The sequence below is a fragment of the Microcaecilia unicolor genome, chromosome 8 (genome assembly GCF_901765095.1).
Source record: "Microcaecilia unicolor chromosome 8, aMicUni1.1, whole genome shotgun sequence".
In the NCBI taxonomy this organism is placed as follows: Eukaryota; Metazoa; Chordata; class Amphibia; order Gymnophiona; family Siphonopidae; genus Microcaecilia; species Microcaecilia unicolor.
In genome coordinates, this window is record NC_044038.1 from 237,849,886 (window position 1) to 237,872,633 (window position 22,748).

General features: G+C 47.2%; 1 protein-coding gene across 2 annotated transcripts in view; it reads left to right on the forward strand.

The window, feature by feature from the left end:
* PPP1R16B (protein phosphatase 1 regulatory subunit 16B) overlaps positions 1-22,748 on the forward strand; it is a 145,818-nt gene that overhangs the window by 118,229 nt on the left and 4,841 nt on the right. For both annotated transcript variants that reach the window (XM_030211359.1, XM_030211358.1), the window contains exons 6-10: positions 8,054-8,178; positions 9,750-9,875; positions 10,445-10,520; positions 19,461-19,590; positions 22,446-22,620. In XM_030211359.1, the coding sequence (XP_030067219.1) occupies positions 8,054-8,178; positions 9,750-9,875; positions 10,445-10,520; positions 19,461-19,590; positions 22,446-22,620 (632 nt within the window). The remainder of the gene's footprint in view (positions 1-8,053; positions 8,179-9,749; positions 9,876-10,444; positions 10,521-19,460; positions 19,591-22,445; positions 22,621-22,748) is intronic.

The following is a 22,748-nucleotide window of genomic DNA, read 5'->3' on the forward strand; positions in this document are numbered from 1 at the left end:
ATTCCTGGAATTTTGGAGTTTTCCAAGTCCGTTTAGTAGCGGTTTATGGACTTGTCCTTTAGGAAACCGTCCAACCCCTTTTTAAACTCTGCTAAGCTAACCGCCTACACCACTTTCTCCGGCAACGAATTCCAGAGTTTAATTACACGTTGGGTGAAGAAAAATTTTCTCCGATTTGTTTTAAATTTACTACACTGTAGTTTCATCGCATGCCCCCTAATCCTAGTATTTTTGGAAAGCGTGAACAGACGCTTCACATCCACCTGTTCCACTCCACTCATTATTTTATATACCTCTATCATGTCTCCCCTCAGCGTCTCTTCTCCAAGCTGAATAGCCCTAGCCTCCTTAGTCTTTCTTCATAGGGAAGTCGTCCCATCCCCGCTATCATTTTAGTCGCCCTTCGCTGCACCTTTTCCAATTCTACTATATCTTTCTTGAGATGCGGCGACCAGAATTGAACACAATACTCAAGGTGCGGTCGCACCATGGAGCGATACAACGGCATTATAACATCCTCACACCTGTTTTCCATACCTTTCCTAATAATACCCAACATTCTATTCGCTTTCTTAGCCGCAGCAGCACACTGAGCAGAAGGTTTCAGTGTGTTATCGACGACGACACCCAGATCCCTTTCTTGGTCCGTAACTCCTAACGTGGAACCTTGCATGACGTAGCTATAATTCGGGTTCTTTTTTCCCACATGCATCACCTTGCACTTGCTCACATTAAACATCATCTGCCATTTAGCCGCCCAGTCTCCCAGTCTCGTAAGGTCCTCTTGTAATTTTTCACAATCCTGTCGCGAGGTTAACGACTTTGAATAACTTTGTGTCATCAGCAAATTTAATTACCTCGCTAGTTACTCCCATCTCTAAATCATTATAAATATATTAAAAAGCAGCGGTCCTAGCACAGACCCCTGAGGAACCCCACTAACTACCCTTCTCCATTGTGAATACTGCCCATTTAACCCCACTCTCTGTTTCCTATCCTTCAACCAGTTTTTAATCCACAATAGGACATTTCCTCCTATCCCATGACCCTCCAATTTCCTCTGTAGCCTTTCATGAGGTACCTTGTCAAACGCCTTTCTAGATTAGCTTTCGGAGGCCAAATTCTCCTTCCTCAGGTTAGCCAAGTTTTATGATACCTTCATATATGTTCAGAACACTGCAAATACTGTTCTGTTTTAATATATTGTATTATTTTGGTGCATTATTTAGATTTTTTAGTACTTAATTCCCTGAAGTGTATTCAGTAGAGCTTTACCGAATAGCATATTTTACTATTAAGCCGAATGCGAATAATGAAAAATATTATTCAACCGAATACAAATAATGGGCTTTGAACTTTAACATAACAAATAATAAAGGAAGCAATGTGAAATCAGAGATCAGGTGTTTATTTCAGTAGGAGTTAGTACAGTAGAGCCCCGGGTTATTTGTATTCAAATTGAAATCACTATTTGGCTGAATACAAATAATGTATTTGGGGCACTGTTCAGGGCCAAATTAAATTGAATACAAATATTCGGTACTGCCCTAGTATTCAATGTGACAAAATACCATCAGTAACAGAAGCATGAGTGTGTGTGTGTGTGTGTGTGTGTGTGGGGGGGGGGGGGGGGGGGGAGGGGAAGCAACAGGACCGCTGCACCACAATGCAGGGTCTTGAGTGACCCCTCTGTCCCTTTACTGCTCACATAAGCGTTACCCCACTCTAAGGGACTTTAACTTGCTCTGCCATGCCCATCCCATCCCACCCTAAACAACTCACCAACTGCCTATGGGAATGTGTGAGAAAACAGGATGTATGCGGTTTGGGGGAAGGGAAATGGGACTTGATATACTACTTTCCTGAGGTTTTTGCAACTACATTCAAAGCGGTTTACATATACTCAGGTACTTATTTTGTACCAGGGGCAATGGAGGGTTTAAGTGACTTGCCCAGAGTCGCAAGGAGCTGCAATAGGAATCGAACCCAGCTCCCCAGGATCAAAGTCCACTGCACTAACCACTAGGCTACTCCTCCACTAGCAACATTCCATGTTAGAAGCCTGCCCTTGCAGATCAGCAACGTGGCCGCGCAGGCTTGTACATGGAATGTTGCTAGTGGAATAGCAACATTCCATGTAGAATCTAAAATAGGGAAAGGGAACTGGGACTTGATCTACCACCTTTCTGAGGTTTTTGCAACTACATTCAAAGCGGTTTATATATATATTCAGGTACTTATTTTGTACCAGGGGCAACAGAAGGTTAAGTGAGTTGCCCAGAGTCACAAGAAGCTGCAGTGGGAATTGAACTCAGTTCCCCAGGATCAACGTCCACTGCACTAACCACTAGGCTACTCCTCCACTAGCAACATGCCGTGTAGAAGCCTGCCCTTGCAGATCACCAATGCGGCCGGCCGCACAGGCTTCTGTTTCTGTGAGTCTGACGTCCTGCACGTACGTGCAGGACGTCAGACTCACAGAAACAGAAGCCTGCGCGGCCGCGTTGCTGATCTGCAAGGGCAGGCTTCTACATGGAATGTTGCTAGTCGAATAGCAACATTCCATGTAGAATCTCAAATAGTAGCAACAGAATCTCAATAGTAGCAACATTCCATCTAGAATCTCCAGTAACAACATTCCATGTAGAATCTCAAATACGGACAGGGAAATGGGACTTGATATACCACCTTTCTGAGGTTTTTGCAACTACATTCAAGGCGGTTTACATATATTCAGGTACTTATTTTGTACCAGGGGCAATGGAGGGATAAGTGACTTGCCCAGAGTCACAAGGAGCTGCAGTGGGAATTGAACCCAGTTCCCCAGGTTCAAAGTCCACTGCACTAACCACTAGGTTGTACCTTTCCACCTGCCAATCTGAACTCCCTACCCCTCACCCCCAGATTAAACAGTCATACTATAGCTTGTTTTCAGGGTATGTTAACAACCATGACAAAATTGATGTATAATCGTTGTAACATGTAACTTTAGTGGTGACCTAAGAGTACAACCCAAGGGGGATCACAACGACGACAGCCAGTTGCATATTGTAACTGCAATTACAGTGATATTAAATAAGCGTTCGAAACACAGTAATCTGCAAAATGACCATACAGGCTGCAAAGATCTCTCTGTTGCTAATGGCTCTCTGATCAGCTGTGCTGGGCTGCCAGTTTTCTCTCTCTCTTTGCCCGCTTGACACCCTGTCTGCTTCCTGCTTCTCAGCTGGGGTTTATTCTTAGAGTGTTAACTTTTATGTAGGACTGAGGTATTTTTTTACTTCTGGTCTTCCTGCCTGTGGCCTGAAAGACTGCGCCAGGCCCAGGTACTTGTGTGGGGGAGGCAGATGCAACAGGAAAGCCTTTGTCAGACAGAGAGAGAGAGAGAGAGAGAGAGAGAGAGAGAGAGGCAGGCAGAAAGCAGAGCCCTTGAGGAAGCTGGTCACATAAAAATGGGCTACTGATGACTAATTACAACTCACATCAAGAGTTGCTGGGGGCGGTTAAAGCTTCACTTGCAGATTAAGTTCAGAAACAATTACTACCTCACAGTTGATATGTTCAGCTGACCTAAAAGAAAGGTCCAGGAAACTGAAAGAAGTTATGCTAGACTCTGAGGACCAGATGCACAAAACCTAACGAGCCCACAACTTGCGTTTTAAACTGGTTCCAGCCAGTTTAAAACGCAAGTAGTTTACCCGGGGCATGCACTAAGGGCATTTTCCCTGCCACGGTAGCAGGCAACGAAAACGGAATGCAAATGATTCAAAAGCTATTATAATGAGCTGCACTACCGTTTTTCCGATTCCCTTACCGTAGGAACCCTAACGGGAGGTCTGCACCTCTCGTTAGGGCTCCTGTGAGGGAATCGGAAAGGAAAAGGGCCCCCCAAAAAAGGTAAAAAAGAAAAAAAAAAGCAGGGAGCGCATGTGAGGGGCGTCCTTTAAGGACGTACTCTCCCTACGCTTGTAAGAGACGTTTTTTTTCGCAGGTTTTTGCTCTGCCGGCGCTCGTGTTTTTTTTCCCCCTTCTATTTTGTCTTCGCCGCGCCACTTACCCCTCCACAGCAAAATTTTTCTATTTTCCTGGTTGCCGGAGAATCGGGACGTCCCTTTACATTAGGCTCCTCTTCCTGGTCTCTTCAGCCAATCAGAGAGCGTTTCGCTGACAACAGCCAGCTAAGCCCGCTTTGATTGGCTGAAGAGACCAGGAAGAGGAGCCTAATCAAAAGGGACGTCCCGATTCTCCGACTCAGGTACCGAAGGAATAGAGAATGCAAGTGAGCTACAATGAGTAGCTCATTTGCATTCCCTATCGTTGATGCATTCCCGTTCCCTACCGATTCGCTATGGAATCCGTAGGGAACGGGAATTACCGACGTCTTTAGTGCATCTTGCTGTGACTAAGGCCCAGTCCCCAGACCCAGGAACCATGGCTGTATGATGATCAGGGAAGGCTGAAGGAAGGTGGGTATAAGCTGGGGGTTCCCAAACATGTCTTTGTGACTCCACAGCTGGTTGGTCTTTCAGGGCATTCTCAGTGAATATACATTGGACATTCATTGCTATGGGGTTCCCACAACAGGTTTTGGAAAAGTGCCTAGAGCAGGTCTTCTTCATTGCAAGGCCCATGAACCATTGATGGTCACTATCAACTCTAAGGAACCCCTTCACTACAGTGTGTTAAGATTTGCAGTTAACGCAGCTTAATGCAGGATTTTACTAAGGGTCAGCTGCAAATCGAATGTGGCAATTAGTGAAGGCATTGCTAGTGGGTTTTTGTTTTTCATTTTAAATACACAATAACAGTACAGTTGCAATAAAAAGGCAACAAAAACGAAATGTAAAAAAACAAAAGTTCACAACAACGTATATAATTGCGCATGATGACCTGAGCCAAAGAGGTCCTTATTACGGGTAACCCAATAAAGTATCATTTATAAATCCCATACACTTTCTTCAACAACCGTTATATTTAATCAATCTTTATTAAATGTTTAATACATTTAATATTGATAATTAAATATAACGGTTGTTGAAGAAAGTGAATGACGTACAAATTGCAACCAATTATTGAGTGTATACCTAGAATATAATTTATAAATCCCAGGTATATAAATATATATAAAATGTTATATAAATAGTAAGTAATCATTGTAAGGCGTTAGAAGTATTTATTTATTGCATTTGGATCCCACGTTTTCCCATCTATTTGCAGGCTCAATGTGGCTTACATTGTTCCGTCATGACAATGGCCATTTCCGGAGAGAAAGATACAAGTGGTATTACAATAAAGATCTCGATTGATATAGTCGATTGAGCAGTCAAGTATAAGGCGTTCATAATCGGAATAAGAGATAGGGTGGTATTGTGTTAAAGTTCATTCGTGGTAGAGTAGACCTTGGTAGTCAAGTATTTTTAGGTATAACTTGTCTGGAATGTTTTTACGTTTGGGGAGCGTGCCAGGTGCCCTTGACCTGGATTGGCCACTGTCGGTGACAGGATGCTGGGCTAGATGGACCTTTGGTCTTTCCCAGTATGGCACTACTTATGTACTTATTATGTAGAGAGTTTGGTTTTATCCAGTTCAGGCTTGAGTTTCATTGTTTGGTAATTAGGATGGATCTTGTGGTATGCCTTGTTGAACGAGTTTTCAACTATTCTTCCAAAGGAGGCCTTTTTTTTTTTTAAGCAAAGAACCATGTGATACTGCAAATGCGAGTTCTGGTTTATGAGTGCAGAGACCCATTTGCCACCGTGTTTGTACAGTGATGCTATTCGAATGTTTCCAGTGATGAAGAATTGTCTGTTGACCGATTGTTATTAAAATGTCCATAAGTTTCTTCAAGGAGTCTGAAATGTTATCATGAAAAGTACAAGATTTGAAGATGACATGCTGGATCGTTGGCAGGGCCGGTCTTAGCAGTTGCGGGGCCCTGTGCAGACCAGTTCAGTGGGGCCCCGTGCCCACCCCCGCTACCCCCACCAGCACCCCCTACCTGCACTCTCCCTCCTGCGCTCGCCACCATAAGCCATAATTTATCATAGTTTAAAAGGAGGTTTAGAGCTCTCGGAACCCCACCTCGCCCTGTACTTTGATGTGCATTCACCACGTTTCAGTAGAGAGCGGCAGACAGTGGCAGCAATTTTCATATCCCGTCAGCTGCCGAGCCCAGAGCCTCTTCACTGCTGCATCCCGTCATTGTGAAAGCAGGAAGTGACATCAAAAGGGGGCGGGACGCAACAGCGAGAAGGCTCTGGGCTCAGCAGCTGACGGGATATGGACATCGCTGCTGCTGCCTGATGCTCTCTACTGAAATGTGGACGTACATTAAGGTAAGGAGCAGGGAGATGTTCCGAGACAGGAGGACAGACGTGCCAGAGATGCGGGGCCCCTAGGAGCGTGGGGCCCCGTGCGACCGCTCCTATCGCCCATGCCTAAGACTGGCCCTGATTCGTTGGTATTGTATCAAATTGGCAAATGTTGGAGATAATCCAGAAAGTTTGTCCCCGTCCCCGCGAGCTCTGACTCCCATCTGCACAGTCCTCAAACTGGACAATGTTGCCACATTTAGACTGACTTTGGACAGAATTTCTGCATGAAGGAAGCCCTTCCCTCATTATTTAATACCTCACTGCATTCCACAAAACAAAAGGAGCAAGTTCTCACACGCCATGTTCTTCTTTTGATGTAGGCACAGGAAAAAAAAGATGTTAAAAGCTCCCAGGTCTCAACCTAATTAAATGATTTAAAAAAAAAAATTGTACTTATAAATAGTAAGTTTGATTGTTAAGCGCCTGATACTCATAACATGTCTATTTTGCTGGCCCTTTACTAGGTGAAAACATTTCTGCATGAATACAGGGGTCCCTATAACCAGCCCCTCTAAATGATTTACAATTTAGAACTAATTACTACTCTAACGGATGAAAACCAATGCTTCCTCTTTGTTCATCCATATGCTGCACAAGATCAAATAAAATGCTACCGACAATAAAGAATGACAATGCGTGACAGAGCAGCTCATAGGTTTGCTTGCTTTGCTTGGGTGAAAGGTGATGACAGCTGCGCAGGAGAGGGAAGGGAGACTACTAACCTCATGGGCTTCAGCTGTCAAGCCGCCTCCAGTTCTCAATCTAACTGGTCAGCTCTTTCCTACTCGCTCCCTTCTGGCTCCCTGCACCACTGTCCTTCAATCCTCCGATCACAAGGCAAATCCCTCCTCTCGCTACCCTTCTCCACCACCGCCAATTCCAGGCTCCGCCCTTTCTGCCTCGCCTCACCCTATGCCTGGAATAGACTCCCTGTGCCCATACGCCAAGCACCCTCACTGTCCATCTTCAAATTTCTACTCAAAACCCACCTCTTCAATGTCGCTTTCGGAACCTAACATTGTACCTAGTAACCTAGACTGTTCCAACTATTGATTGTCTACTCCAATTATTGCTTGTCTGCTCTCCTTGTCCGTCTTGTCCTCTAGATTGTAAGCTGCTTTGAGCAGGGACTGTCATTCTTTGTTTATTGTACAGCGCTGCGTAACCCTAGTAGCGCTCTATAAATGTTAAATAGTAATAGTAGTAGTAGTAATTTTTGGGCCACTGGCAGTGTGGGTAAGGTAAGAAAGCACACTGGCTTTCCTGCAGCCAGCCAGCAGCGATTCACCAAGGCCAGCTCTGGCCTTGCTCTCTACTGCAGCTTCCTATATGACGCTAAGCAGGAAGTTGCAGTAGAGAGGGCAGGACTTGACAGAAGGAAGTCCATGGAGCTGGCCTGTGTAAATCGCGGACGCTGCCTGCTGACTGCAGGAAAGTGTAAGTGATAACTCCCGCGGGGAGGAGAGGATTATTTTTTACCGTGGGAACAAAGCTTTTTATCGTTCCTGCGAGGCGGTAAAATATTTTGTTCACGCCTCCACGGATGTGGTTTACTGAGGTATATCCGCGGTAACGGTAACTGTCATTCTCTACTGTGCATATCCCAACCTAAACATCCAAATTCTCACCTAGATGATCTATGTAAAACAGGGATCACATTTCTCACTGTATGTCGGCAGGAATAACGCAGGAGAAAATCAACGAGATGCGAGCAGCTCCCGAACAGCAGATGATCTCTGACATCCGGGATTTGATTGCAACCGGCCAGGACCTGAACACAGTGAACACTCAGGGAGCTGCACTGGTGAGTGGACCCAAACATGAGCAATGGAGGAAATATTTGTGGCCATAGCAGTCATCCCTCCCCCCTAGGGTTACCATATGTCCGGATTTACCCGGACATGTCCTCTTTTTGAGGACATGTCCGGGCAACCGGGTGGGTTTTGCCAATCTGCCCATATGTCTGGATTTCTGGACAAACGGGCAGGCTCTGGTGGTCTAGTGACCTCTTCCGCCTTCGGGGCAGGAAAGAGCTCCCTCTTTCCTGCCCAGAGCGCTGCCCTGCATGCATCCTTCCTGTTGGTGATCTCGGTGCCGATTCAAAATGGCCGCCGAGATTGACGTGACCTCGCGAGAGTTCAACTTTCGGCGGCCATTTTGAATCGGCACCGAGATCACCAATAGGAAGGCTGCATGCAGGGCAGCGCTCCGGGCAGGAAAGAGGGGCTCTTTTCTGCTCTGAAGAGGTCACTAGACCACCAGGGCAGTAGTAAGGTACGGGGAGGGGGGGTGACAGGGTGTGTGACAGGGGGGAGGGGAAATGTGGCAGGGGGCGGGGCGTGAACGTGGGCGTGGTGGGGTGTGTGGTGGAGGCGGGGCATGTGTCCTCCTTTTTGGGGGACAAAATACGGTAACCCTACTCCCCTCCTCCTCAAAAAACCCCAAAAAACAGTTGTCAGCAAAAAAGCTCAACACTAGCAGTTACAAGAGTTCCTATAAAGCAGGTGATTCCCAACCAGCCAGAGCATGAGTTGGTTTTTAAAAGAGGCTGCTCAACCATTGTTTCTTCACCAGTGGTCTTTTTAAAGACCAGCTCATGCTTTTTTTACAAGAAGTATTTCCAAACGACAAACATGATCATCAAGTATATGCATCAAGATTCCCGAGGCAACATGGTTCCGTGTCGAGTCAATATTAATAAGCATCTATAATTTCATTCCCGCATTCTGAGTTTGTTTTTCGAAGAGCCTGATCCAGTTCCCACTCCTTGTTCCTGAATTCTATCTACCTCTTGAGATCTCTGTGTTTTTTTTTTCCACCTTCGTGGTTATTTTATTACTGTTGTTTGTTTAAGCCATGCCAAAGCTACCACAGTTTACATTCCATGTAGAAGGCTGCACAGGCTTCTGTTTCTGTGAGTCTGACGTCCTGCACATACGTGCAGGATGTCAGACTCACAGAAGCAGAAGCCTGCGCGGCCACACTGATGATCTGCAAGGGCCGACTTCTACATAGAATGTTGGAATAGCAACATTCCATGTAGAATCTCAAATAGTAGCAACAGTGGAGGAGTGGCCTAGTGGTTAGGGTGGTGGACTTTGGTCCTGGGGAACTGAGGACCTGAGTTCGATTCCTGGCACAGGCAGCTGCTTGTGACTCTGGGCAAGTCACTTAACCCTCCATTGCTTGCTGCATTGAGCCTGCCATGAGTGGGAAAGCAGGGGGTACAAATGTAATAAAAAAATATGTGACTCCACTGTAATTCTGTTGCTGATGTAGTGTCTTTCCACACCTTTGAACTTTTATTGCTGTAGAAATTCATTCTAGCCTATGAAAAGCAGTCACTGACATGATTCTCCCTGTGCTTTTTCTCAGCTGCACATTGCTGGAGCTCATGGTTATACCCGGGCTTCTGAGATTCTCCTAGAACATGGAGCAAGAGTGGATATCAAGGACTGGGATGACTGGGAGCCCCTCCATGCTGCAGCCTTCTGGGGGCAGGTAACACCACCATGCACTGTTTCACAGTTACAAAATGCAGTAGGAGGAGTGGTTAAGAGGGGCAGTCACGGGGGGGGGGGGGGGGGGGGGGGGGGGGGGAGCAGAGGGGGCAAAGCATTTTAGGAATAAAAAACTAGCCATGCCCCAGCCCCTGAACAGCATCCCTCCCTTCCCCCTGACCAGAAAGAACCCCCTCCCAGACCCACCCCTACGTGGCAGCCTCCATCTTGGACCCACCCGTGGGTGCTGGCTCCAATCTCAAATGGCTGCTGCAAGACTGCTCCTGGAGGTCCCAGAAGCCAGTGTGGGCAGGAGCTCGGGAGGGAGAAGGGAGCTTCAGTTTCAGCCAAAAGTGCACCATGCACAAATTTCGGACCGAGTTCGGCACTGAAACTGAAACCAAAATTTGATCAGCCTACACCAGAACGTTGGTCTTTGGCTCCGGAGGACTGGAGTGGCCAGACTAATGCTGTTGGCCTGAAAGGACACACTGTCCATCACGCTCCCAATAAACTCAGATCAGTAAATCTGGTAAATACATTGTCATATGTGATACGCTTCTTTTCCAGATGCAGATGGCGGAGCTGTTGGTCTCCCACGGTGCCAGTCTGAGTGCCAGGACAGCTCTAGATGAAACACCCTTAGGTATCACCTTATTCTTTCTGAACCTGTTGGGCTGCTGTTAGATTTTGTTTTTTAAAGGTTCATCCTGCTGTGCCCAGAGCTAAACTCTTGAGAGAATGATGAAAAAAGAAAAAAACAATAAGATACAGCTTCCCACAACCACAGCAAAGTTTAAAATATCATGTGCATTCAGCACACATAAGTACACCACCAACTCTTGTGTTCATCTCATCCAAATAATATTTTTCCCCTTTCGTCAGAACTAATTTAAAGTTCAGTTTCACTTAATGCAAAGACCAGGGCTGGTGCAACACTGGAAATGGAGAAAGCATGGCAGGGGCACCATAGGAGCCAACTTTTCAAAATTATTGGGGGTGCTAAGCCCAGTGAAAATAACCCTTCCTTGGACACAAACAAGGAATTTTCTCAATATTGGGGGTGCTCAATTACCCACAGCACTCACAGAGTCGGCTCCTATGGGGGGCACAAATGTTTTGGAGATCCCAAACCTGCTGAAAGCACCGGCCCTGGTGAGGGAGGAAAAGTGAGGTCAGTGCTGCACAGCTTCAGGATGAAACTTTTGTTTTTTTGCAACAAGATCTGGAGCAGAGATCTGGGGCTGGGGAGGAGGAGGGGGACGATGGAATGGCTCCCTGGGGTAGGGGTACAGGAGAGATCAGGAGCTGTTGTGGGGGGGGGGGGGGGCTCCATGGATGTATAAACTAGGCAGAAGGCAGCAGGGAGACAAAGCGGGGTTCACACTCTCCACAGCAATCGAACACAACAGAAATAGGGTGGAGAGGGCCCAATGTCAAGAGATCAGTCACCACACACAAGGGTAAGGGTAAGATGCTCCAAAAAACCTTTAATCAGGCAGCAGGGATCAGACAGCAGCATGCTGCAGCCCAAGGAGGTTTAATAGACAGGAGTGGAAGTGAGCCTATCTAGTCCACTGCAAGCAAGGAAGCCAATTAGGTTAATCTCTGTTTCCACTCCCCATCTAGCCGTTACCTCTACTACACTCAAAACAAAGCAAGCACAGCTGCTGCACCCATGTTGTCGCTCTTAATTGTTGGTCCATCTGTAAGGAGTCTGAAGCTGTTTCAATTGGATAGGCAGTGCTTGATTTCTGTAGATAACCTTTAAGAGTGGACTAACATGGCTACCATACCTCTCTTTATTTTATCTTGAATAGGATGGTACCCTGGGATGGGATTGTTCCCTTCAGGTTTTGCTCCAGGCTCTGCATAGCTGTGTTTTATCAGGATCTTTACCCTGTCTTGTGCATTTCCTTCTGAGCTTTACCACTTGGCTCTCAGCTGAGGGGTGGGAGTTAGGGTGTATCTTGCATGTAGAAGGGAAGTTTTTTTTTTTTTTTGTGGCTACCTTCATGTCCTGTTTTCCATGTTAGCCAAAATATTTGCTGATAAACAAGAGCTAGGGTTACCATATGTCCGGATTTACCCGCACATGTCCTCTTTTTGAGGACATGTCCGGGCAACCAGGCGGGTTTTGCTAATCTGCCTGTTTTGTCCAGATTAGGACGGCCTGCCCACCAGCCTGCCGTTTGTCCAGAAATCCGGAACAAACAGCAGATTGCTAGCCTCCCCTCCCCTGGTGGTCTAGTGACCTCTTCCGCCTTCGGAGCAGGAAAGAGCCCCTCTTTCCTGCCTGGACCGCTGCCCTGCATGCATCCTTCCTGTTGGTGATCTCAGCGACCGATTCAAAATGGGCACCCGAGAGTGAAGTGACCCCGAAGAGGTCACTAGAACAACCAGGGCAGTAGTAAGGGGAGGGGGTGACGGGGAGGGGGGGCGACGGTATGTGACAGGGGGGACGGGGAAATGTGACAGGGGGCGGAGCGAGGGCGTGAAGGGTGGGGTGTGAAAGGGGGCGGGGGCGGGTGTGTGGTGAGGGCGGGGCATGTGTCCTTTATGGGGGACAAAATATGTAACCCTAACAGAGCGGATAAGTAAAGGAACTTGGAAATGCATAAGGAAGTGAAAAAATATTAACTTGCATCACAGAAAGTTACTGAAAAGAAACAGGTTGTGCAGCCCATAATCTTCAGTGTTTTGGACTACTGCAATATGGTGTATCTAGGCCTGTCAAAGTGTTGCTTGCAGCTGTTACAGATGGCCCGAAACTTGGCAGCTCGGTTTGATCATATATCATCCATGTTGCAACAACTGCGCTGGTTGCCCGTGGAACAGTGAATTCAATTTAAACTGTTGTCGCTGGTCCGTCGGGGTTTGTATCATGACTCTCCCTGCTATCTGTGTGCAGCTCTTCAGCATTAGGTGCCATCGAGGGCGCTGTGTTCTGCTAATGCTGGGTTGCTTGTTGTTATGCCAGATTTAAAGGCGTGTGTGATTACAATTTACAAGGATCGGTGCCTGTTCAGTGGCTGGACCTCAGGCGTGGAATAAAACTGCCTTATTCTTTGAAAATTCATCAGAACGCTGCGTCATTTGAGCAGATGTTGAAATGTTACCTGCTGGACCATCGTGGTGATCGATGATGCTTTCGGGTGTTTTTGCTCTTGTACTTATGCAGATTTGATGTTATGTAATTGATTAGTTTAGTGGTCTGTATCGTTGTTGTCTTTCAACTATTATGTATGTTGCGTTGTTACCCGCCTGGGTATAAGGTGGGATATAAATAAAATAAAATAAACATATTACAGCAGTACAGTCAGCAAGATAAAGAAATTTCAAAAGGTGTCAGACGAGATAAGAAAAGATGGGCTAAAGAAAATGCTGAAATAACAGAAGAAGCAGACTTGAAAACAGACAGGAACAGAAGGAAGAAAAGTGCTACCTGCTAATGACAAAGGTAATAAAGTCATTACAGATGAAAAAGCAAAAGCCCAGCATTGGGAGGAAAAGCCAGAAACAGCGTTAGACTAGACTAGACGATTGCTGAAACAGCAGCAGAGCTGCAGATAGACACCAGGAGAAGGCGTTTGTGCAGAAATCTTGAAAAAAGGATCAAATCAAATGATTGAATGACTGCTATGACTGTGTAACGTAGCATGGGAAAGGGAAGGGAAAAAAACACCATGGAAGAAAGGTAACTGTAAAGCTGCCGAAGAAAGGAGATTATTGGACTGCAAAAACTGGAGAGGAATAGTTCTGTTATCTGTACCTAAAAAGGTTTACGGTTGAATGATTCTTAGCCAGCTTAAGGCTAAAATTGACAGCTTTACTATGAGAAGGACAAGCAGAGTCAGGCCCAACAGATCCTGCGTAGACCAACTTTTTGCACTTTGCAGAGTATTAGAAAAGGTTCTTGAGAATAAAATCCCAGTAGTTATAAATTTTGTGGATTTTGAAAAAGCATTGACAGAGCTAGCATATGAGATCTTATGACATACCTGTCGAATTCATCAAAGTTATTAAAAACCTATATGAGAACGGTGAATGCTGGGTCGCAGCAGAAGATGGTTACATGAACTGATTTAAAATAGTAACTAGAGTCAAGCAAGGTTGTGTATTGTCACCGTTGCTGTTTATGCAGCTTAATCACAGAGTGGTTAACGCCAAACAGTGTAGGAGTCAAAAATACAGCAATCGCATGGCTTGAAAAACGTGCAGTTACATGGGAAAAATTATGTTCTTACCTGATAATTTTCTTTCCTTTAATCATACCAGACCAGTCCAGACTAATGGGTTGTGTCCATCTACCAGCGGAAGGAGACAGAGAAAATAGTTCCAAGTAAACCGCCCCTTAAGGGTATCGTGCAGCCTGGAATGTTCAGTATTTCGAATAGCCAAGCAATGGTGCTCTGAAGTCTAGAAGAAAACACAGTCAATACCAAACAGGCAAAACTCTTGGAGCCAATATGCAGAACCTCACTGTTCCTGCTTGGCCAAAGGCAACTGCAACCTCCCCTCACAGTAAAGTAAGCGGGAGGGAATGGTCCATACTGAGCTTGCTCAAGCACATAGAGTTCTACCCATGAATCCGGGGAAATAACTCCGTGATGCCAAGTAACAGAAGTAACAGGAGTCAAACAGAGCTGACACAACAACAAGTGGCAGGAGATTGAATAGAGAAGATGAAGTAGGCAGTGCTGTAGGACATCCCAGCGTATTGAAGCGTCGTGGATCAAGGAAACAACACTCTGACAGACTTTAGCCAGGGAGGGCATCTGGACTGGTCTGGTGTGATTAAAGGAAAGAAAATTATCAGGTATGAACATAATTTTTCCTTCCTTGCCATCTATACCAGACCAGTCCAGACTAATGGGATGTAGCAAAGCAGTTTCCCAAATGGGGGGGGGGGGGGGGGGGGGAAAGAAGAATGCAGAAGGTTGAAAAATCTACAAAGCTATACACACAGCAAAAAAACTGATCAGCAGAAAAGGATTCGAATATCCGAACCACCAGGCTACCAAAATGGAACACAGTTAGACACTAGAAGAGGAACTGAAGCCGTAGGACGTAAAACAAACGTCCTGAGCAAAAGAAAAATTACGTACCCCTGTCTTGAGTCCAAGATGGTCGCAAGTACTAGGAGTACGTAACCCCAAACAGTGCGCCACACTTCATAGAAGAAAGGAAGCAAGGCCCAGGAACCATCCAGACTCGCGTCTAGTGAGAGAATCAAACTCCACAGAACAAGGGACTCTAGAGTTGAGAGAACCAACTAACTAGAGCGCTAGTCTCTCCAGGAGAACCATGAAGAAAAGGGCAGCAGCATACCAGGGTACAACCGTAGAAAGAGTACTCCTCAAACAATTCGCTCTGGACTTAGGGATGAAAGAACAGAGCCAAGAGAACAAAAGGAGACACAAAGAAAGACAGTCAAGAGCCACACTGTGGAGAAAAGACCACCCACCCCCCCCCCCCCCCCCCAAGGTGCCAAGTAGCCATAAAAGAAGCAGAGACTAATTCAAACTCCAGCAATGGAGAAGCTTCTCGACAGCCACCAAGAAAAGTTGCCACAGGAATAGTAACTAACAGGAGACAAGACAGCCTTGTCTAGCAGTGTAAACTGTGGTATGCCACAACTGCTGAGAAGTTACTGTATCTAACCCGCAGAAAAAAGCTAGGGTTGACCGACAAGGTGAAACAGTGCCCAACAGGCAAAGGTGAAAATAGGCTCCACAGTCAGAGACTGAATTGTGCTCAAGGGACAGAAAAGAAGCTGCACTCATCAGGCAGAGTAGGATCCGTGCTCAACGAGAAGAAACGGATTTGCACTCAAAGCACACAAACTGAGCCATGCACCAGGGGCAGAGAAAGAGTTGCACACCTCTGGCAAAGATAGAAATGCACTGAACAAGCAGAGAAGAAGCTGAGAGTAACAGAGGATGAGCAGTGCCCCACTGAAAGAGCTGGATGCTAGAGATACCTGCAGAACTGAAGCTGCGGTAGCGATGGAACTGTGTATAAAACACAGACAAGGAGCTGCTTTCCACATGCAAACAAGGAACTGCGCTCCACACGCTGACAAAGAGCTATGCTTCCTATGCAGACATGAAGCTGTGTAGCACCTGCAGTCACAGAGATGTGCTCCACTTCACCCAATTTGCAGAGGAGAGTTGTGCTAAACATACAGAGATGGGGCTACACTCAACAGGCGGTGGAGCTATGCTCTGCATGCAGAGAAGGAGCTGCGTTCCACAGGCAGACACAGAGCTGTGTTCTACATGCAGACACGGGACTGTGCCCCACGCTGAGACCTGCAGAGAAAGAACTACACTCAACATGTGACAATGGAGCTGCGTTCAACATGCAGGGAAGAAAGGTTGCAGAATAAGCAGCGAAGGAACTTCATGCCATGATAGAGCTGTCCTCAACATACAGCGATGGAGCTAAAGCCAACCTGGAACTGTGCCCAGCATGCAGCAATGGAGCAGTGCCCAACATGGAACGGTGGAACTACATGGAATAATGAAGCTGTGCTCAACATGCAGCGATGGAGCAGCGCTCAACATGCAACAATGGAGCTGTGCTCAACATACAGTGATGGAGCTGTGCTCAAATGCAGCGATGGAGCTGCGCTCAACATGCAGCGATGGAGCCACGCTCAACATGCAGCAATGGAGCCGCGCTCAACATACAGCGATGGAGCCGTGCTCAACATACAGTGATGGAGCTGCGCTCAAATGCAGCGATGGAGCTGCACTCAACATGCAGCGATGGAGCCACGCTCAACATACAGTGATGGAGCCGCGCTCAACATACAGTGATGGAGCCGTGCTCAACATAGAGCGATGGAGCTGTGCTCAACAAGCAAAATGCACAGATGGAGTCCCGGGGAACAGCCAGAGAAGAAGGTGCTGCCAGGAGGCCAACAGGAAAGGAGCACAACTTGTGGAAATGCAGACCTGGTGCTGCACTCCCCTGGCCCAGAGGGACTAAAACTACAAGAAGAGAAAGCCCCGTGCCCCAAGAGACACTCTTTGCCCTCAAGTGGTCTCTGAGCCACAATGACCACCCTCCTAGGCAACCGATACAGAGCAGCAGTCAACGTAGAGACAGAACTCCCAAGAGGGAGGTAAGCATCACGGAGCTGGAATCCTCAGGCCATAGGGAGCAAAATGCAGCCTTAAGGCAATGAGGAAGAAACAACTCTTGCCAGGCCAGGAACAGAGAGGAAGCTGGCCACTAACACCAAACTGAGGAAAAATCAGCTAAGGGAGAGTCAAACTCTAGACCTAGAACAGAGCCACTTCCCTGCAGAAAAGTAGAGAAAAGCGCTGAGCTAAGAGGCGATAATCCAGATGCGCAGCAATAGATCTGCTCAGCAGGAAAGGACTGCGTTCCTTACAGAAAAAGGAAGGAGTGCCATGTGCCAGGAGAGAGGCTCCTGAAAGTAGAGAAGGCAAAATCCGCCTGTGCCAGGCTAAAACTCCCACCCGAAAGCAAGGGAAGCAAGGAAGAGCTGTGGCAAACTTGTCCTAAAAAGGCACATTCCCGTAAAGAGACACTGATCTGAGTCCAAGCAAAAGACTGGCAAGAATGGCGCTCCCGAGGGTACTGAGAAGAGGGATTTGAGCTAGCAGTTGCACACCAAGGGCAACTCGGACCCCTACCAGAAGGAAAGTACCCTGCAGACAAACCAGAGCAGACAGGAAGGATCCACGGGGATGAGAGAACCAGAACCTCCCTAAGGAAGGGAGGAAAAACTGCTGCCAAAACAAGAATCAAATAGCAGGGGCGTCTCAAGCAAAATGCCAGAAGCAGCAGAGACCAAACAGTCTGAAAAAAGAACTGACCAACAGCCGCGTAAGGCTGACAGGAATGAAAAAATATCCCTGGACTAAAAAGACCGAGCCTGCAGCCAAAAGGAGCCAGCGAGAGACTTCCCCCACTTTGGAAATGGCAGACTAAGACCTCCGAACCGCAAAGGTACAAGTTCCAGCAACGGGGCCGCCCTGTGAACCAGCTGCCGTCTAGGACCGTGAAGAGGAGAAAAATAACTGAGTTTTGCGTGCCCCACAAGAAAAATCAAAGCAACTGGTACCAGCTCGGAAGGGTCAAAAGTTTCTTCTTCTTTTTTTTAAAAACAACCTTCTTCACTAGTGACAGGAATAAATAAAGGCATACCTCAGAGGCAGAAATTCAGATATACCTACCACCACAGAAGAGAAGAACCCCACAGGGGAGACAAGTTACTCCATGCCACAATCAACCATCACCCTGCTAGAAAGACAGCCAAGGGAGGGAACCAGGGTCACTGGATATCACCCTAGCTGGCAGATGATGAACTCAGTGTAAAACTAGCCCCAACACAGCTACCAGCACACCCCTGGCTCCACTGTCACCAGAAGAATCTGGGACAGGAGCTGCAATCCAGAGCAGCTGCACGATCCGTCCACCATCCGCTAGGTGACAGAGAAAATACTGAACATTCCAGGCTGCACGATACCCTTAAGGGACGGTTTACTTGGAACTATTTTTTCAGTCTCCTTCCGCTAGTAGATGGACACAACCCATTAGTCTGGACTGGTCTGGTATAGATGACAAGGAATAGATTTTGCAGTTGATGTGGCCTTGTTGGCAAATTCTCTTTAGGCAATGCAGATCAAGACAGATGCATTTAGAGAGGGACTGAAACCATGGGTTTTGGTTTCAGCCTAAACCGATTCTGTGTGCAAACTTCTCCGTTCAGTGTCAGCTGAAACCAAAACCAGTGTGCCCCCTCTCCCCAGGTAGAAGATGGGTCCCTTTGGGCTGGGCCAGGCCGCCCCCCCCCCCCCCCCCCCCCCCGGCAGAAAATGAGTCCGCTGGGCTGCCCACCCCTGCCTCCCCGTAGGCAGGAGCACTTAGTCGCTATTCTAGAAAGTTATCGCACAAAAGCTATAGCACATAACTCCAAGGGCGCATGCACATGAGAGGGGCATGAGCGGGTCAGGGGTGTGCTTGCACTTACACACTAGGATCCTAGAATACTGTCAGCTATGTGCATAACTGCAACATTTAGTCATGGACATTTCACACCAGTCATTGACACGGTGTAAGTGGCTGCGCCAAAGTCTTGATGCATAAGTGCTCATTTTCACTAGTATTTTATAACGGCGATTACTCACACAATTGCCACTTCACCAACTATGGTTTCACTGGTGCTGTATGCCTTGAAACAGTGGCGTAGCTACTTGGGGCCACGGGGGCCTGGGTCCCCGTAGATTTGGCCCTGTACCCCCCTGCTGATGACCCTCTCGACCCCCCCTCCCGCCGCCAGCCCACCGTCGCCTACCTTTGCTGGTGGGGGACCCCAACCTCCACCAGCCGAGGTCCTCTTCCGGGAGGGAGGGTGAAAATGATAAAAATATTGATGATGGAAGTTATGTTGCAAATATGCACCTATATTATATTCTTTATTCAAGCTGTATAATTTCAGAATTAACCTTGATATTTGGATTGTTGAATCATCAATAAGATTTGCTGAAACATAAGTAGCTCCGATACCTTGTTTTGCTCTGGAGTAAATTATATTTTTCCGCCTCAGACTTATGCGAAGATGATGAGTTCAAAGCCTTCCTGCTTGAGCTGAAGCACAAACATGATGTGATCATGAAATCCCAGCAAAAACAGAAGTCTTCCTTGAGCCGAAGGACTTCTAGTGCCGGGAGTCGGGGGTGAGTATCCAAAAACAGCAGATTGTTGCCGAGTCATCAAATGAAAAATCCCAGCCCCGACCCTACTTCTATACTGAGAGATGTAGCTGCTGTTTGGTACAACGGCAGGCTGGATACAGAGTTAGATAGATCCTTGGTAATACTTAGGGTTCCAAGATTGAGGAAAATGAGATGTAATTAAATCAGGGGTGTCCAACGCCAGGTCGGGGTTTCAGGATTTCTCCAATTAATATGCATGAAATCTATTTGCGTACAGTGGAGACAGTGCGTGCAAACGGATCTCGTGTATATTAATTGGGGAAATCCTGAAAATCTGACTGGGTTATGGCCCTCGAGCACCAAGGTTGGACAACCCTGAATTAAATTGTCTGTAGAAGATCACAGCAGTTATTTTTGGAGGTGGAATTTGAACTTAGGTCTCACTTTCTTAACTATCTTCTAGACACTAGGGAGGGTAATTCTGTAACAATGTGTCTACTTTCCTTTATGGCACAGGTCCTCAAATCCAGTCCTCAAGGTCCACACTGAATATGTATGAGATCTATTTGCATTCACTCCTTCCATTTGCATGCTGATATCTCATACATATTCATTGTGGAAATCCTGAAAACCAGGCTGCGTTGTGGACCTTGAGGACTGGATTTGAGGACCCCCTGCTCTACATAATGCAAGGGTAACAGGTGAAATACTTGCCTTCGGCACCTAACCACTACACCTCTATTCAGGAAATCTTGACATTTCGTCCTTTAGATTGTAAGCTCCTTCGAGCAGGGACTGTCTCTCTTTGTTAAACTGTACAGCGCTGCGTAACCCTAGTAGCGCTTTAGAAATGTTAAGTAGTAGTAGTAGTATTACATATAGCAGTGATTTAACCAGAGCTGAGATTGTGATGTCATAATGCCTCATTCCACCAATGCCTAAGAGCCAACCTCATCAGTGATGTCACAATGGCTTGATTGTCCTATATTTGTCTCACTCTTATCTATTAGATTGTAAGCTCTTTGAGCAGGGACTGTCCTTCTTTGTTAAACTGTACAGCGCTGCGTAACCCTAGTAGCGCTCTAGAAATGTTAAGTAGTAGTAGTAGGTGTCTGCATGTGTGCTAGACAAATACAGGGTCATGAACTTGGACTGCAAAAATCCAAGGGAACGGTGTAGTGTGGGGGTGAAGAAGTATTGTGTACGAGAGAAGAGCGGGGACTTGGGGGTGATGGCATCCAATGATCTTAAGGTGGATAAACAGGTAGAAAAGGGGAAAGTCAAAGCCAGAAGGATGCTCGGGTACACAGGGAAGAGGGATGGCCAGCAGGAAGAAAGAGGCGATAGTGCCCTTGAATACGTCTCTGGTGAGGCCCCATTTAGAATACTGTGTGAAGTTCTGGAGACCCCACCTACAGAAGGACATAAGCAGGATGGAGTCAGTCCAGAGGGCGGCAACAAAACTGGTCAGTAGTCTATGTCATAAAGCATGTGGGGACAGACTTCTAGATCTCAACATGTATACTCTGCAAGAAAGGCAGGAGACAGGGGATGTGACAGAGACATTTAAACACCTCTGTGGCATTAATGTACTGAAGGTGAGCCTTTTCCAAATGAAGGAAAACTCTGAAATGAGAGGGCATAGGTTGAGATTAAGAGGTTAAAAGGCTCAGGAGTAATCTAACAAAATATTTTGTCATAGAAAGTGTGGTGGAGATGTGGGATAGCCTCCTGGTGGAGGTGATGGAGACAAGGACAGTTTAAGAAAGCTTAGGACAGGCACGTGGGATCTCTTAGGGAAAGAGGGAGATAGTGGTCGCTGAGGATGAGCAGACTGCAGTGGCGTTCCTAGGGGGGCTGACACCCAGGGCGGATCGCCGATGCGCCCCGCCCCCTGGGTTCAGCGCTCCCCCCCGATGCAGCGCGACCCCACCCGGCGAAAAGAACCCCCCCCCAGGTGCAAGCCGCTGGGGGGGGGGGGGGTGCCGGGCGCCGGTCAGCTTCGTTCATTTTCATGCTCCCTCTGCCCTGGAACAGGTTACTTCCTGTTCCGGGGCAGAGGGAACATGGAAACGAACTAAGCTGACTGGCGTGCGGCACCCCCCCCCAGCAGCATGCACCCGGGGCGGTCCGCCCCCCACTGCCCCCCAACTTGGTACGCCACTGGCAGACTGGATGGCCGTTTGGCTCTTATCTGCCGTCATATTTCTATGATGAACGTCCTTGCAGTTAAATGCCAAAGATATGCAAAGTAAGTGTGAGTCCTGCTCAGACTCCGCCCATTCGTAAGGTAAGCGCTGTGTAAGAAAGGCGTGCATTTACAGAAAAGTGCTTAGGCAGAATTTTGGCACTTTTTAAAAATTTTTTACACACCTATATACCATTATGCTAATCATTTATGGGCCCGCTAGTCAGCAGGTGGTGATCTGCATTTCGCTGACCCCTGCTGGCATTAAATCTGGAAATTCAGTGCCGGGCCATGTCCACGCTCCAGCATTGAATTTCTGGGTTAATGCATAGCCGGTTAAGTGCGATATTCAGCATTAACTGGCTATGGGTTACTGACTTTTGCGTGGGCCTATTTATGTGGTTAACAAGGCCAGTTTACGTAGCCAAGTGCTGACTCCACCCCCTGGAATGCCCCCAAAATAGCCAGTTTCAGCTCAGGTACTAACCAGTTATTTTCGGTGGCAGGAAGTGCTTCAGTGCTAGCCCCGAACAAGGAATTCAACCAGCCAAGAAACCTTTTCTGGCTGGTGAAATTGTTTTGAATTAACCCCTGGGTGCCAGCACTGCCCGCTTGCATACAGGTTGTCCCATTTGTAAACCGGTCCTCGATTTCCAGAGATGATTTTGTTAAAATGTTTTCCCTGCAGCAAGGTGGTGAGAAGAGCCAGCCTTTCAGACCGGACAAACCTATACCGAAGGGAGTATGAGACGGAGGCCATCGTGTGGCAGCAGATGGGAAGCGAGGAAGAGCCCGGCAACAGCAGGCACGGTGGCGAGGGCAGGGAGACCAGCTCTGACCAGGAGAACAAGGAGCCGGAAGAGGTGAGCAGACAACAAAATGCCATTTTCCGTTACGTTTCTGTTCAGACTGAACAGTGAAATAGACAGTGGCCAGAATAAGTGCCTTCTTTCCACTGACTGGCAAATATTCCAGCACGAAGCAGAGTTTT